This window comes from Candoia aspera, chromosome 2, assembly GCF_035149785.1.
Source record: "Candoia aspera isolate rCanAsp1 chromosome 2, rCanAsp1.hap2, whole genome shotgun sequence".
Taxonomy (NCBI): domain Eukaryota; kingdom Metazoa; phylum Chordata; class Lepidosauria; order Squamata; family Boidae; genus Candoia; species Candoia aspera.
Window position 1 is genome coordinate 122,710,615 of NC_086154.1, and position 16,629 is coordinate 122,727,243.

At 39.9% G+C, this 16,629-nt stretch overlaps 1 protein-coding gene across 7 annotated transcripts in view; it reads right to left on the reverse strand.

Moving 5' to 3' along the window:
* The window catches only part of CEP112 (centrosomal protein 112), a 259,583-nt gene that overhangs the window by 166,719 nt on the left and 76,235 nt on the right, over positions 1-16,629 (reverse strand). For 5 of the 7 annotated variants that reach the window (XM_063293475.1, XM_063293472.1, XM_063293473.1 and 2 more), the window contains 4 exons: positions 13,881-13,973; positions 12,793-12,852; positions 10,720-10,799; positions 3,088-3,223 (listed from right to left, as the gene is read on the reverse strand). In XM_063293475.1, the coding sequence (XP_063149545.1) occupies positions 3,088-3,223; positions 10,720-10,799; positions 12,793-12,852; positions 13,881-13,973 (369 nt within the window). The remainder of the gene's footprint in view (positions 1-3,087; positions 3,224-10,719; positions 10,800-12,792; positions 12,853-13,880; positions 13,974-16,629) is intronic. The other 2 variants (XM_063293477.1, XM_063293478.1) reach the window with 2 other exon arrangements.

Sequence of the window (16,629 nt, forward strand, 5' to 3'; positions counted from 1 at the left end):
GAGGGGGAGCCGCAGCCCTCCACCTCCGGCTTGCATTTCCCAAGGGGGAGGGGGGAAGAATCTTCTAATTATCTAGCTATTTTCCAGCAGCAGCCACCTGGGCCAGAAGCGTTATCAGACCTGGAGAGCAGCACTGATTCGTCCTTGGAGGAGTTTTCCTTTGAAGAATTTCCATCGTTGCCCAGTTCCCATGGGAGCTTGGAGGGGGAGATGGACTCTCATGAGACCCTGGAGGGACGAAGGAACTCTGGAAGGGACGGGGCTGAAATGGAATGTGAATCTGGAGGGGAGGGTGATGTCATGAGTACTGATAGTGAGCAGGAGGGGGCCCCTATCCAGGGGGGAAAACGCATGCGTAGTACTGAGGAGTTAAGCAGCCATTCAAAGAGACACAGATCAGACCAGCCTTAACTTTTGGGGTTTATCTGTCTGGGTTTTTCCTACGCTTCTTCAGTTTGTTAGGATTTTCTGTCTAATGTAGCAGTAATAAAACACTAGAGACCTATTCCTTGTCTCAGCGTGGTTCCTGGCTGTTAGGACACCATGACTCCAGAAGAATCCCCAAGTTGTATACTCACTGTGTCAGGGTTGGTACTATGCCATCCAAAGAAACTCCTGGAGCAGATAGAGTACCCCAACAGACAAATACTAACTCCATCTTGCTACGATTCAGTTTAAGCCTGTTCTCATAGCCTCTGGCACTGAGACACGATCTCAATTAAATCACCAGTCTGGCCTGAAGTAGTGGTGCAATGTTGAGTATTGTGACAGTATTGATAATAAACTTCAAACCTTCAAATTACATCTCCCTGAGCCTTCATGAAAATTTTCAGTTGGGCGGGGGGGAACAAGACTTGCACCACACACAAAGGAATAGCCATTAGGCTGCTCTCTCTTATCCCACCACCACTAATTGGAACCACCATTTCTTTAGGCTGAATAACATAGCAGTCATGTTCCCACAGCTTCTGCACATGGGCATCTTAATTGTAAGAGAGACAACTGGTTGTCTTCTTTCATCACAAAACGGTCTAACGCAGGTCTGCCAAGCTTAATAGCAATCATCCGAAAAGCTTCAGAGAGCAGTTCCTTCTGAGTCAATGGATCCTTATACAGGTAGTCTTCATTCGTTCAGCAACCAATCAAAGTTATGTTGAACTAATGGTGGTTACAACTGGTCCTCAGCGTTATAGCTGTACCAGCACCCCCATGGCCATGTGATCGTGATCTAGGCACTTGGCAACCCATTCGCACTTATGATCAGTTGCCAAGCACCCTGTGATTACATGATCACCATTTGCAAAGTCAATGGGAAGTGGGCAGGGAAAGTTGCAAGTTGCTGGGGTAAGTCTCCCCCCTATGCGCACCCTCCCCAGCCCTTCTGTGCTCATGCTGGACCAGCTACTCGCACACACCCCTGCACTCACCCTGACCTGCACCCCCACACATCCTCCCTGACCTACGCAGCACCTATCACACACCCCCACGCACCCTCCCCAACCCGCAGGCACCTCTCGTACACCTCCTCGCATCTTCCCCCACACCCTCTCCCACCTGGCAGCAGCCACTGGCCTGGGACTTGCAACTTCCTGCCAGCTTCCCCACTGACTTTGGTTGTGGGAAGCCGGCAGGAAGTTGCCTCACCTAGCAATCATGGGATTCAGTTAATGATGGCAACCGGGACTGACTTTTTTGACTGCCTCCTTGCAGACACCCAAGGGGAGGGGGTTGAAAATCAAAATGATGCTGTAGGCTGATTCAGACTAAGATTGAGCCTGAGCCAGTTCCTCCCCATCCAGAACGCACTAGCCTCAAGTATTCAGAGTGCTGGTTGAGAAAGCTGCATAACTCTGACAATATGTCAAGCAGTGTATATACTAGATAGTCCATTACATATTTTAACTGCTTGAAATGGGCTACCTAATAATGATCACCACTAACTTTTGGAAAGTAATGGGCAAACAGGACTTCAAATACAGATGTGACTAAAAGTACTGTACTCCTCTACTTCCCCACCCCCAAAATCTCAATTTCCTGTAAAATAAGTTGAAACTGAGACAAATAAATGACATCCACTATTCTTTATTCCATAGTCCATAGAGCAGACACTTTACTTTCAATGTATGACTTAACATATTCTTGTTGTTGTTGTTCGGTGCCTTTGAGTCAGACTTGACTCCTGGCGACTGCCTGGACAAGTCCCTACAGTTTTCTTGGCAAGATTTCAGAAGTGGTTTGCCATTGCCTCTGTCCTAGGGCTGGGAGAGAGTGACTGGCCCAAGGTAACCCAGCTGGCTTTGTGCCTCAGGCAGGACTAGAATTCACAGTCTCCTGGTTTCTAGCCTGGTGCTTCTAACCACTACACCAAACTGGCTCTCTTATAAATAATAAAACAAATGAAAATGATAACAAATTGGGATTCTTTGGGGAAAAAATGGAGGGGTACCAATACTTCTGGCCATGCCTGCACTTTTATAATTATTAAAATACCTTATTTGCTATAACTATCACACTTTAAAAAACATTTATTGTTTTTTCTTGTCTCTTTTATTTACCCTAGGGGAGTTATCTCAAAAGGGATGATCCCCTTAAAAGAAATGTTGTTTCTTACCTAGTCTGCAAGATTGCAATGAAATACAAGGGGCTTTAGTAATTAAAAAAAATGGAATGTGTTTGACATTATTCCACTACCACACATGCATCCTAGCAACACTGACTTCAGAAATCCAAATAATATTTTTCAGAAAGATAGTTGGAGGGAAGGGCTGAGGTGGGTTTTAGAAAATGAGGGAGATAAAACAATGACCTGCAAAACACAACACCCAAACAGGATATAAGTTAATAATTTATTGATTTGGAAATATCCTATTCAGTAATACAACTATGGAGAGTTTTGGAAAATTCTGTTTTAAAAGATCAATCAACTGCCGACATCTTTTCTTCTGATTCCCTGGCAAAGCTACTACATAGTGAAAGAGTTTGATGTTCCAAAATCAAGTGAAATACGTTTCTAGCAATATAAAATGAGAACATGCTCTCCTGCTGAGAGAGATAGTTGCGGAAAGACTGGCACCATGACCTCCTCACCTGCTCTTTCATTTCTGCATACACTTTCTCCGAGTTCAGCTCCACCTGCCGCTTAAACTCCTCCAGGGCAGCATCAGCCTGCTGGGCCTGCAGTCTCTGTGCCTCCATCACCTGAATCAGATGCTCCTCCTTCTCCCTAGAAGGCAGAGAAGCGTTTAATTGTTCAGGTATCAAATTAAAAAAGCATGTGTTTGCATAAAAGAAAAGCGTTTAGTCCTATTCATTTAAAATAATGTTCACTTTTTAATATTCTGTCCTTGCCTTTCATTAGTAATATTTTGAAGGTGAAATTAATAAGCTATTTTTACTCTCTCACTGATCTGAGAGAACCTAAACCAGCCTTTCTCAACTTTTTGACCCTGGAGGAACCCTTGAAATATTTTTCAGGCCTTGAGGAACCCCTGCACATTCAGGCTCAAATATAGGCCAGAAGTTACAAAATAATTATATTCGTTTCACGTGTAGGCCTGTATATATGCATTAACAGTGTTCTTCAACTAAAAATAAAGTTACTTACCTCTTTAATGTGAAGTTGCCCAGATTTGAAATATTTTTTTAAATAAATCATGATCTCCCAGGGAACCTAGTGGCCTCTCATGGAACCCAAGAGCTCCATGGAACCCTGGTTGAGAAACCCTGATCTAAACAACGGATTGGGTTCTCAAGAAAATTATCCATTCTAAAATCCCCAGTAAAAGAAAAAACCTGCAGAGGCACTACTGTTTTGTGTCATGTGTAACTTCATCTTTCCTTAAATAACATACAATCCTCCTAAGATATTTAATCAAGACAATTGTTTTTTTTAATGTTGTGATTTTTAAAAAAATACTTCAAAGAGAAGCATATCCCATCCACAAGCTCTCCAAAGTTCTGCTGCCTAGTATACAGTTATGTGAAAAAGTTAAGCACACTTCATGTAAGGTTTTTTTCTTTTTTAATATATGTGGATATATCAATATTTTATCTTCATTCAACCAATATGTAAAGTTAAAGTTGATATAATCGAACAAAAAAATCAATGAAAAATTGATTTTGCAATCATTTATTCAACGAAAAATTAACAGGTGTGCCATTTCCTTCCATGGAAAAAGTGCACCCTTGGCTCTAATACCTGGTCTTGCCCTTTAGTAGAAACAACCTCAAGTAGGCATTTCTTGTAACTGTCTGACATCGACTGGGAGGAATTTTTTCCCATACTTTTTTCAGCTGTGTGATGTTGAAGGGTTTCTTCCACGCACAGCCTGTTTCAAAACAGTGATGGGATTTAGATCCAGGTTTTGACTTGGCCATGCCAGAACCCTCCACTGATTTTTTTACACTAACATTTTTTTAAAAGGGAGGAAGGAAATTAAACTTCTTCTCGAGGAAGGAGAGAAATGAATTCAACCTGTTTTGAAGAGAGGTGCTCTTTCATGCACTGCAGGCTCTGAGGTCTGGAGCGGGTCAGCTATCAATGCAAAGCTGCCTGCCTGCTGTCTGGGGAAAAGGCACAAGTTCACTTAGCACTGCTGCAGCTCAGACTGAGGGGGAGCTCCTGTCACGGAGTGCTCCTGCTCAGCCTTTGCCACAGTAGCACCACACAGCCTTTGCTGCTGCAATTAAGCTGAGGTAGTGATCTGGTGCCAGACTCCTTGCCAGCCCAGACTTTTGGTGATTGGTGACGTTTATTATTATTTAGTCTTAAAATTTCTTCCAGGTGGAAAAAATGGCAGACTAACATTTCATCAAAAAGTAGAAACACTGCCAAGGTGGAGACTGACAACTGAGCAGCAAGCCTGAGCCAACAGAGCTCCTCCAGACAAGGAAAAGCCAGAAGATTGCCCAGTTGGGCTGCAGAACGCAGCTCCTTGTGAGGAAGGAAACCTGCAGGATCTGGAGGGACCCTGTAGGTGACTCTTGAGTAGAGTGCTGGGAGCCAAAGAAGAAAGACTAAGCTCATAGCCTCATGAGGAGCCTGATTAAGGACACTGGGTTTGCCCACTCCACTTTCTAGTGCATGTCAGGGTTACAGGTAGTCCTCAACTTTCAACCATTTGTTTAGTGACTGTCTGAAGTTATGATGGCACTGAAAAAAAGTGACTTACAACTGGTCCTCACATTTACGACTGTCGCAGTGTCCCCACAGTCACGTGATCAAAATCCAGGCACTTGTCAGTTGTCATGTATTTACGATGGTTGCAGCATCCTGGGGTCACGTGATCACCATTTGCAACCTTCCCGGCCAGTTTCTGACAAGCAAAATCAATGGGGAACCACGTGATTCACTTAACAACCACATGGTTTGCTCAATGGACATAGTGATTTGTTTAATGACCACCGCAAAAAATTCATAAAATCGGGTGTGGTCATGTGATGCCTTGCTTAATGACCACACTGCTTAACAATGAATTTGCCAGTCCCTATTGTGGTTGTAAGTCAAGGACTATCTGTACAATAATTCTAAAAGTTACAGAGATCTTCCAAGCAGCAGAGCAACTAAACCACCTAGTGAGTGATCCTTCAATACAGATTAAAGTAAAAAGCAAAAAAAGTAATTTTAAAGGATTTAAAAACAGTTAAAAGAAAAAAAGCTTACCAAGATTTTGAATTAAGAATGTTTAAAATGGATTAAGGGGACAATTAAATTTGGAATATTGCTTTTGAATTAATTAAATAAATAATACATACCTCTGTGGGAACGAGGACTATTTAAAATTGCTAAAAAGGACAACTGGTTGGTTTCATTAAACAGATAAGGGAAAGTTGTGAAAGATCATGTGACTATAGAACTATGGAGTACCTAATGGGACTAAAGAGTTAAGGATACAGAGAAAGTGGGGGGGGGACTTCTCTTTTATTTTTACTTCTCTTTTCTGGATTACAAATTAAAGAAGAGAAATAGCTACTAGCAGGAAAGCAGCAAAAATCACAGAAGGGAGTAGAGTATTGTTAACAGCAAATAACAGAAAACAGGATTACACCAGACATTTTACAAAGGATGTTTGAAGAACTGTGGAAGAAATTTACAGCATCAGTGTTAAGAGAGATTTGGCTTCTCTTGAAGGGAGAATGAACGAAGATTTGCAAATATGGAAGAAAAGATGAATAAAATTTTTGAAGCATCTGTAATACATATGAGTGAAGAAGTTAAGCAAATTAAAGACAAAATGGAAATTTTGGAAAATAAAACAAAAATAATAAATCAAGAGATGGAAAATGATTTAGATGATGTGGCACTACTGGAATTAAGAGAGAAAGAATTTTGTTTGAGACTGAGAGCTGTTCCAGAGGAACCTGGTGAAGATATTAGAGAAAGGGTTGTTGAATCTTTAACAACATTTTTGGAATGGAGGGGATTGGACTTCTGGGGAAGCAACGGCAGAACGAAGACAGCTTCGCTTTCAGTGGAGTCGACAACCACAGCAGAACGAGGAGCCAACGAACAGATTGGTTCTGGATAAAGGAGAGGACCTGGGATCGCCCACAGTGCTCCATACAGACCATAAAACAGCAGTCTCCAGCAGGTTTTAGAGATTGATTTTCGGTAAGAGACCGATATTGTTCTTTTGATAAACACAATAATGACTTATAAAGTTTACAAACTTGGTTTTTTAAAAAAGTGGTACATGGGGAAAATTATCCAAAATCTATAGTTGGATAATGCTTTTATTATAGCTACCCAAAATAGTACAAAATCAGGAGTCTGGTGGGACTTTTTCTGACTAACTAATTTTATTAAAAGGCATAAACTTTCATAAGCCTTACTTCATCAGATGCCAAAATCGCATATCTTGCTACCAGACTGTATGACTTTATACTTACACATAACTCGAATCGAATTGAAGTATCCGACCCTTGGCAATTCAATAAGCCAGCTCTCTCCATGATTTCCAATCTTGTACAGCTTCTTTCAGTTGTTTTATATTTTGGCCTGTGTCTGCTTTGATTACATCCAACCAGCATGTTCTCTGGAGTTCTCATTTTTTGCCACTGACCATTCCAAGCATAACATCTTTCTCCAACGATGTTGATCTCATGAAAATGACTGAAGTAACTAAGTCTAAGTTTTGTGATTTTTCCTTCTAGTGACATGACCAATTTTATGCACTTCAACACTACTTTGTTACCTTTGCAATCCAATGGATGCGCAAGAGCCTCCTCCAACACAATAGTTCAAATGAATCAAGTTTCCTTCTATCCAACTTTTTCATCATCCAACTTTCACAGCCATATGCAGTTATAGGGAACACATTAGTGCGGACTAGTCTACACTTAGACGTCAAGCTGATATCCTTGTTTTTCCAAATTTGATTCATACTCATCATTGCCGTGCAACCCATCATGATTCGGCATTTAATTTCTTGGCTGCATTTGCCATTTTGATTGACCAGTGATCCTAAAAAGGTGAATTCTTCCACACATTCCACCTCCTCTCAATCAATTACTATTTTGATGTTTCCATTCTTTGCAGTTGTCATGAGTTTGGTCTTTTTGATATTCAGAAAGAAGCCAAACTTCTCACTTTCTTCTTTGAGTCTCATTAGGCCTTCCTGGGTTTCTGAGAGGAGGGTTGTATCATCCGCATATTGAAGGTTACTGATGTTTCTTCCACCAATTTTACCCCAATTTTTGATTTGTCTAGCTCTAGTTTCCTGAAGATCACTTCGGCATACAAGTTGAATAAGGAAGGTGACAGAATGCAACCTTGTCGCACACCTTTCTCGATCTTGAACCAATCAATGTCTGTCATGTTCCCTGTTTCAATGTGCATGGTACATCGTAACGTTTCGCATGTCAACTTGCTGATGCGTGTTTCGGTTGGGAGGGGAGGAGGATTCTTCTCCTGGGTTTGTTATCTGTATTCGGCTGAGTGGAATGTGTTTGGGTTATTTCATGTGTTCAAGGTTTTCTTCCCAGGACATCAGCAGAAATTGTTAACAGCACCTGCGGTGGGGAATTTGAAACGGTTGGGCGAGGGGAGGGATTACGTTTGCACCGAGGGTTTTTAGTTTGTATTTGGCGCGCTTTTGCTCATTCTCAGCTTTCTCTGTATTTGCATACTATTCTTTAATAAATCAGATATCATTAAGTTCCTGCTTGTGAGTCTGAGTCTATTAGGGTAGGCAATCATTACAATGTCTTCATATTGAGTTCGTACAGTGGCTTCCTGATTTACATACAGTGATTTTACCAACTTCACCAAATGCAGTGGCATCCCAAGGTCTGCTAGGGCTCTCCAGTTTGTCATAGTCAACACAATCAAAAGCTTTCCTGTAGTCGATGAAGCACATATAAATGTCCTTTTGAAATTCATGACATTTTTCCATTAGCCATCGTACATTTGCAATGTGATCACAGGTGTCACGACCCCGTCTGAAACCAGCTTGGATATCAGGCAGTTCCCTTTCGATGACTGGAGCCAGGCATTGTTGTATGATTTTCAGTAGAATTTTGCTAGCATGAGATATGAGAGCAACAGCGCGGTATGAATTGAATCCCCCTTTTTTGGCAATGGAATAAACACTGATTGTTTCCAGTTATGTGGCCATGTGTTCGTTGCCCACATTTTCTGGCACAGAGCTCTGATAATTGCAGTAGGTGTCTTAGCAATTCTGCAGGGATGTTGTCAACTCCTGGGGCCTTGTTTGGCAGTTGGTTCATTGCCCACCTGACTTCTTCATCAAGGATGGCTGGTTCTAATTCTGTTTCCTTATCCTCCTCTCTTTGATGTTGTTCCTCTATACTAGTAGCATACAGCTCTTCCGCATATTCTTGCCATCTATTCTTGACACCTTGTTGGTCAGACAATTCTTTTCCTTGCTTATCCTTGATGATACCTTTGCAAGCCTTGAACAGTGCCCGAATTCTTTTGATTAGTGCAAAAGCATGTCTAGTGTGTCCTTTTGTATAATCTTCCTCTAATTGTTTGTAACACTTCTCCCAGTAAACTTCACTATCTTTCCTTGCTGCCCTTTGGAAAGCATTCAATCTTTTTACTTCTTCATGATTGTCCACTGCTTTAGCTGCCTTTCTCTTCTCGGCTATTCGGATGGTATTCTCTGAGAGCCATCTACACCTTTTCTCTACCTTCTTGCATGATATGTAATCATCTGCTGTGACAAGCAATTTAACTTCTTGCCATAGTTCATCAGGCATTTTCTCAGCAGTGTCTAGAACTTCAAACCTATTTTTAACTTCAATTGCATATGTGGAAGGAGTTTGGGTGATGTCAAACTTTTTTGGTGGTGTTGTCCTCTTGATGTTACAGAGTTTGACTTTGATCTTGGCCACCAGCAGTTCATGGTCTGAGCCACAGACTGCACCTGGATAAGTTTTGACTGCAAGAACTGAGCTGGTGCAACGTTGATTGCATAGGACATAGCCTATTTGATTGTCCTAACAACCAGGAAACACACTGAGACATGGAACTGGTCTCTAATATTTATTGCTAGTACTTAACAGGAATCCTAACAAACTGAAGAAGCGTGGGAAAACCCAGACATATAACCCCCAAGGGTTAAGGCGGTCCCGATCTGTGTCTCTTTGAATGGCTGAACAATTCATCAGTGCTACGCATGCACTTGACAGTCTGGATGGGAGCCCCCTGCTCGCCATCCTTACTCATGACATCAATTGTGATATAGTCCATCAGGAGAGGTCCATGTGTATAAACGATGCTTAACGCTGTTCAAACCATGTATTCATGATTCGAAAATGGTTTTCCTGACAAAATTGTACCAATTGATTGCCTGCGTCATTTGTTTCTCCCAGCCCCAAACTTCCAGTGATTCCTGCCTCTGTTTGGTTGCCTATTTTTGCATTAAAATCGCCAAGTAAGTAAATAATGTCCTTTTTTGGGATTGTCCTCAGTGTAACTTCAATAGTGGCATAAAAATCCTCAATTTTTGGCTCATTTGCATCAGTTGTTGGAGCATAAACTTGGACAACGGTGATGTTAATGGGCTTAGCGCAAATTCTGATTGATTCTAACCCAGCCATGTACACTTGTTCAGCCAAGCATACATGCCAGTCCCAAGCCCAGACAAATGGGGAGGGTTAAGGAAAGACCTGGCAACCTACCTTGTAAAAAGGTTAGCCAAGAAAATTCCACACATAACTACTTCATCTGAAATCAATGGCACAATGGCACATGCTCAATAAGCCAACATCATCATGGCTGATGTAAAACAATATTTTCTTAACTATTACCCCTTGAACTCCTCCCCCTTTACTTGATATTTTAATCATTTAGACCCATGGAAATGAATCTCTCAACAACTTCCATCATAACTTCAACAACAATCTTTCTAAAACTACTGCAGCAGAATAATCTGCTATAAATATGTTTCTTCCGGTGTGTATATGTGTTTGTGGTCCCCCCCCCAAGGAACATGCCATTCATTTTCAGCAATACATGACTGGAAAAAGAAGCAGAAATGATACTGCTTTATTTTAATTTTAATTGATTTATGCTTCACACAGAGGACACTAAACAAGCACATTAAAATCATGAAGAAACTACATGAGTAGTTTCTTGCCATGAGACAAATCCATGAATTTTGGATGCAAATGCAATTACAAATCAGCAAAAATTACTCTATAATCTTTCTTAAAGCCATCTCAAAAGATTTCATCATCAAATATTCTTTTTACCTCAGAAGATCTTCCAACTTCTGTATCTTCTTGTGTGACTCTACTCTCTCTTTATCAAAGTCGCTCTGTATTCCATAAATCTAATTTTAAAAAAAGGCGGAGTGGAGACAGTTAATTCTAGAAACCATGTGAAGAAAGAACAGACATACCCACTATGTTCAGACTGCAGCTTTCAAAAGCCAGAAAAAGATACTTTATGTAGTTCTATTTAAAAACAAACAAAGAAAATTAATATTTGTCAATAATTCTGTTAAAGCGTTAAACATTTGAATTCTAAATAACAAAGAAAACCTATTTACAGTGATATTGGAGCTTCTGGTACTGTGATTTAACAGCATTTCCTTCCTCAGTATCCGTCCCCAATTCCAAAGAAAATAAATTCAAAGAAACAAATAAACATTTTATTTATATATCCTACCTGGGTAATCTAACCACAATCAAAATTAACAAGTTAAAAACTAACAACAGTTAAAATTATATGAAGGCAATAAATCATTATATACCATGATGTATTTAGTCACATTAAAAATAACACTAATACAGCTATCAAATCCTAAACCTCTAAACCAAATAACCCTATTATTTAAATTCACTAATAAGATTTACAGCAAATCTGCTCTACCATCTAACTTTACTAACATTCTCAATATTTTTTATTTATTATTTGTTAGCCAAAGCTCTCTAGGCAGTTCACAATAAAATGTCTGCTCAAAACTGCTTCCACCAATCAGTCTGCTTTATTAAGTAAGTTTTCAATTTTTTAAAAAAATGTATCCAAAGATGCGTGGAACTGGAGTAGGGCAGAGAAGAGAATTCTGTAATACATGATGCAGGTCTTGAATACATGCAAACGTGATGGAGCATTAGGCAAAAAGGGAGTAGAAAAAAATCCCTATCCTGTTGATTGGTTTGTATAAACAAAATCATGGCAAGAGAAAAGCTGGGACATGTAGTCAGGAATTGTTTATCACAGGGCCTTAAACTCTAGCACCAAGAGCTGAAATTGGACTCTGCTCCTAATAGGATCTACTTTAACGCCCTCTGGTAGAAGGAAACATAGGAAAAATGAGGCAGATCTAGAACAAGGAGTTCTGGGCCAAGATCACAGTTTCCACTATAAACAACCAAACCACCACCAAATGGAGAGGGCATCATCTAGCAGAATCTCAAGGTTCCTGGCCACTGACACCAGAACCATCTCACAGACTGAAGGAGGAGGGGAAGAATACTTAAGGGACTGGAGAAATGGTCCAGCTGAGATATCAGGATCTCAGTCTTATCCATATTCAGTCTTAACTCTGTAGTCAACCTTAACATTAATGTTAAGAGATGATTAGATAGCATTACAAACTCCGGGAGACAGTGGAGGATGGAAAGGCCTGGAGTGCTATGGTCCATGGAGTCATGAAGAGTCAGACACGACTTAATGATTGAACAACAAGCACCTTAACAAGATGTCTAAAAGGCATCACAATAAGGAGAACCACACATTCTCAATTATCTCAGGAAAAAAGCTGGGTATCATTGGAATAGATAAGTCTCTAAAGCCCAAGCGTCAGATTAGGCAACCAAGGAAAAGAATGTACAAGGAAGAAAATGACAAAAATGTGCACCTTGGGGGACACATATTGAAAGAGGGAACTCCATGGAATACAGTGAGGCCAGGGTATATGAAAAGAACAGTCAGAGAGATCTGAATAAGACCAAGATAAAACATTGCCAGTGATAGCCAAGAATTGTAGCCTTGTCAGTAATATCTGGTGATCAAGGATCTTAAATATTGTCACACATATTTTTTTCAAATCCATGATATGAAGTTCATTTTTATCTAAACTTAAGTTGCCTAAACTTAAACATCGCCAAGTAGTAGTATATTTTTCAGGCAAAATATAATTGTTCTGAAAATATTAATGTGTTCATTCTTGCTAAATTATTTATTTTTAGAGTTTCTAAGTTCACCAATTTTATAGTCCTTTTCTGCCTAATATTTCCATATTATGGTTTATAAAAGTAAACTTTTATGGGTTCCTCATGATATCCTGTGTACGTAAAAACTGTATTTTTCTTGATTACCTTTTTTTCATGAATTCTCTCTAAGGTAGCTTTTTCTTGTAGAAAAGCTTGCTCTCGTTCCTGAAAATAGTTGAGTCAATGAAATTATTATTAATATTTTCAGCATAAACTAAAATATAATTCAATAAATTGTAAGTATTGTGTACCCCATAGAAAGGTCAGTCACTCAGAGTAGATAATCAGTTAGAACAGGTGATAAATTCTCCAAGGAAAGGGATGGGAAATTGAGCTGAGAATGTCCCCAGTTCTGGTCTCATATAAGAACTATGCGCATAACCCTTTTATTGAAAGCATGCAGAATCACTCTTGGCGCTTTATCTTCCCCCTCAAGTTCATTAAAGAGTTCTCCTTTTCCATCTTTCCTCTTCTCTTCTTTTTCCAGGGCAGCTTCTACCACCACACACTCCTTGAGCTTCTATTGCCAACATCTCCCCCTTCTGAGGTAAACAAGCCCTTTCTTTAAAGGGTTCTGCTCCTCCCCTGACATAAGCATACATGCTAGCACAGTAAGGCATATATGCAGGATGTGCAAACTGTGACAGCTGTCTGAGAGACCAGTGCAGGTCCACCTCAACTGACCTGTTAGAGCTAGTAATTGGAAAGCTGTGGACTCCTGATACTGATGGATTCTGAGTGCCATCCAATACAGCCAGTATGAAGAAAGCTGGGAGATGTAGGGCAAAAAATCTGAAAGGCTGTTAAGTTCCCCACCCCTGCTATAAGGAATAAGAGAGAACAGAAACCAAGAATGCTTGCAATCTAGCACCAAGGCAGCAGGTTTATGCTAATGCACTAATTTATGCAAATGTAAGATAGACAGGATTATTTTCAACTTCACTGAATACTTGTTTTTACTCCATTGATAAGCACGTTTTTCAAATCATTTCAGAGAACAAGAAAATGAGAAAAAATTTCTTTAAAGGCTTTAGCCTGAAATAAGAACATATTCCATTATTTTTGCTTACAGTATTTTCAAGGCCTCCAACAAACAAACAGACAAACAAACAATCTCTCTCTCTCTAAATTTCAAGGAAAAAAACAAAACAGAAAAGGCTCATCATTCTCCTGAGTGAAAAATCAGGGCTCACCCTCAGTTGTTGCTGCCTTTGATGGTCTGATTCTAGTAACTGTTGTTTTAATTGAGACACATACTGCTCTAATTCTTCAATCACATCTGATGCCTGTAAAGATGGAATGGAAAGGGGAATGTTGGTCTTGCATTCATTTTGGCAGAAATAGCTATACTTTTCAAAGTTATGCTTTAAAAGGCAAAAGGAATGAGATAATCTACTTGTCCAATCATCTCCAGAGGGCACGCTGAGAGTCCCTCCTTTCTGTGATGTTTATGGTATTTGGATCAGGCAGCAGGCTTTCTCTGTATCAGCCAGTGTATTATGGAACACATTTCCCCTGGAGGGCCAAATGACACCATCTTTTCTCATATTTAAGAAAACTGCTACAGTAAAATGTTTTTTATTTCCCCAATCAACTCCATTTGATTGGCTGTGGCTGCTCATCTGTGAATTTATGTTTTTCTGCACCTACGCATTGCTTATATAATTGGGGAGAGGGGTGCTTCTTTTGCTTTATCGTTACTTTACTGTATGCTGCCTGAAGAGTTGTTAGATTGGGATGGTTAACAAATATAACACTTAAATAAAAGGCATGAAAGCTTTTAAACACAAACCTTGTAATTTGAAATAACCACTGACTGGATACTCAATTTAGAGATGCTATCCATTCAAACAACCTGATGACCTTCTATGCTAACCTACTAGATGTGTGTGTGTGGGGGGGAGGTGCTTCTAAGAGGGGTGAATTAAGCACACCAGGAGTGTATGCCAAGAGTATATACTTCTAGTAGGTGACCCAAAGAGCCCAGCTGAAACAGTTATCTGTATCAGCAGTACTGATATAGGAAGGTGCTGGAAGTGGATGATCAATTTAGTGACAGTGGCAAAGATGTCATCCCATACTACACAGCAGAAGGCAATGATAAGCCACTTCTGTATTTTACTGTGAAAACCAAATGGATAGACAAGATAAAGTGACTGAGTGCCAGATGATGGGCCCCTCGGGTCCAATGCAACTTAATACGCTATTGAAGAATGGCTGAGGATCTTTCAGAATACTAGTGATGCTTTTGATGTGGCTAGATTAAAGCTTTCCAGACATTTAGCTGATGTTGCCATGCAGGAAAAGAAAATCCAAAGCTACAAAGACAGCAGTGCAGTGGGAACATTGTAGGTAAGAATGAACATGAGAAAGTTCAACACAGTGAAATATGAAATGAATTGAGTACACACTGACATCTTATAAGGCATCAGTAAATTGAAATGGACTGGAACTGGACACTTTCAGTCAGAATATTATACTGTTTACTACTCAGGATACAAAAAACAAAGGAATGGTACTGCTTTCATACTCAGGAAGGATACAGTAATGACAGTACGTGGTGGGTACAATGCAGTCAGTGATCAAATAATGCAATCCGATTTCACAGACGGCTCTCTAATATAACTGATATTCACGTTTACAATCAAATCCTTTATTACAGTCAATGATCAGATCTAAGTACAATTTGGTAACATTATTACAGGGGAGAAAGGGGAGTGTGATAAAAGTAGCTGAGCAATTTTCACAAAACAGGGGAGAAAGGAGAGGAAAAGTAAAAACAGCAGGTAAGAACTGGAGTACCAAACCATATTTAAAGTATGTCGGGCAGCAGGAATTCTGAGAAATGCTTAACTGTTAAGTATGGACAAAGCTATATTGCTATGTAACAGTCTAGTAGAATATTAGAATACTAATATATTAAAACATTTATATAATTGAAATGTGGTGATAAAATGCAAAGTTGTACACTAAAGTAATAAAGTTCTACCTGGAATAATCTGAGCGTAACTGATGGTGCTTGGTGCTTATTTAATACCTCTGTTTTCTATAATCATAATTTAAGGATATCTAAGAGGAGGAGAGAGAGAAGAATGAAAAGAAAAATTAAAATTGTGCAAGGATAACTTGAGTCTGAAGTTAACTGTTGCCCAGTTTTAACGGCTGCAGTGAAAAATTTAGCTACCATGTGGGTTATGTCACAATTTGAGTCTGAGAGAATATAAGTTTAGTAATCGTCTGTTGTCCCCGGCACTTGCAGTAAAAGAGGTATTATAATGTTATTTTGGAGGTTCTTGTAGAAGCTATAGTAAAGGAAGTCATGTTGGATTGTTTCAATTTCCCCAGAGTCACAAGGGCATGTATGCTGGGGCATGGGGATGTTGGCATACCTGCCATATAGAAGTGCTAATGGGAACACATTGTGCCTAGTCCTAAAAAAAATCCTTTCCTCAACTTAGAGGAAATGAGAGCGTAATAGAAATTTGCTGGTTCCCAGGAACCTGTATCTAATAGGGTTCTATGCTCTGAGAGTGGGAGCTGGCTTCAGATTGATATTCAATATCACTCAACCTTTGCAACATCAGCTTTTTGGCCTGGGCATAGTTCAAAGCTATCAAAGAGTCTTCAGGCAATCCAGCAGTTTGTAGCTTTTGCTCAACTGCCAGTGTCCATACAGAAAGTGATCAGATATGACTAGTGGGGGCAGCCCACTGGGGAAAAAAATCTAGCCTCTAGCCACCATATCATTACCTTCCATGTCCTGAATTCAATTTTAGGCATCCCAGACTCAAGCCTCAGTATTACGCTGATACCCCAGGGTGCAGCTAGTAGGGACCTTAGAAATTTAGTTTGTATTGTGTCTAAGGTATTCTTCTTCATGTACAGTCCAATCTGTGCTGATTAAAGTATTTAGGCTAAGGTTTTAGCTTCAAAAAGCTTCAC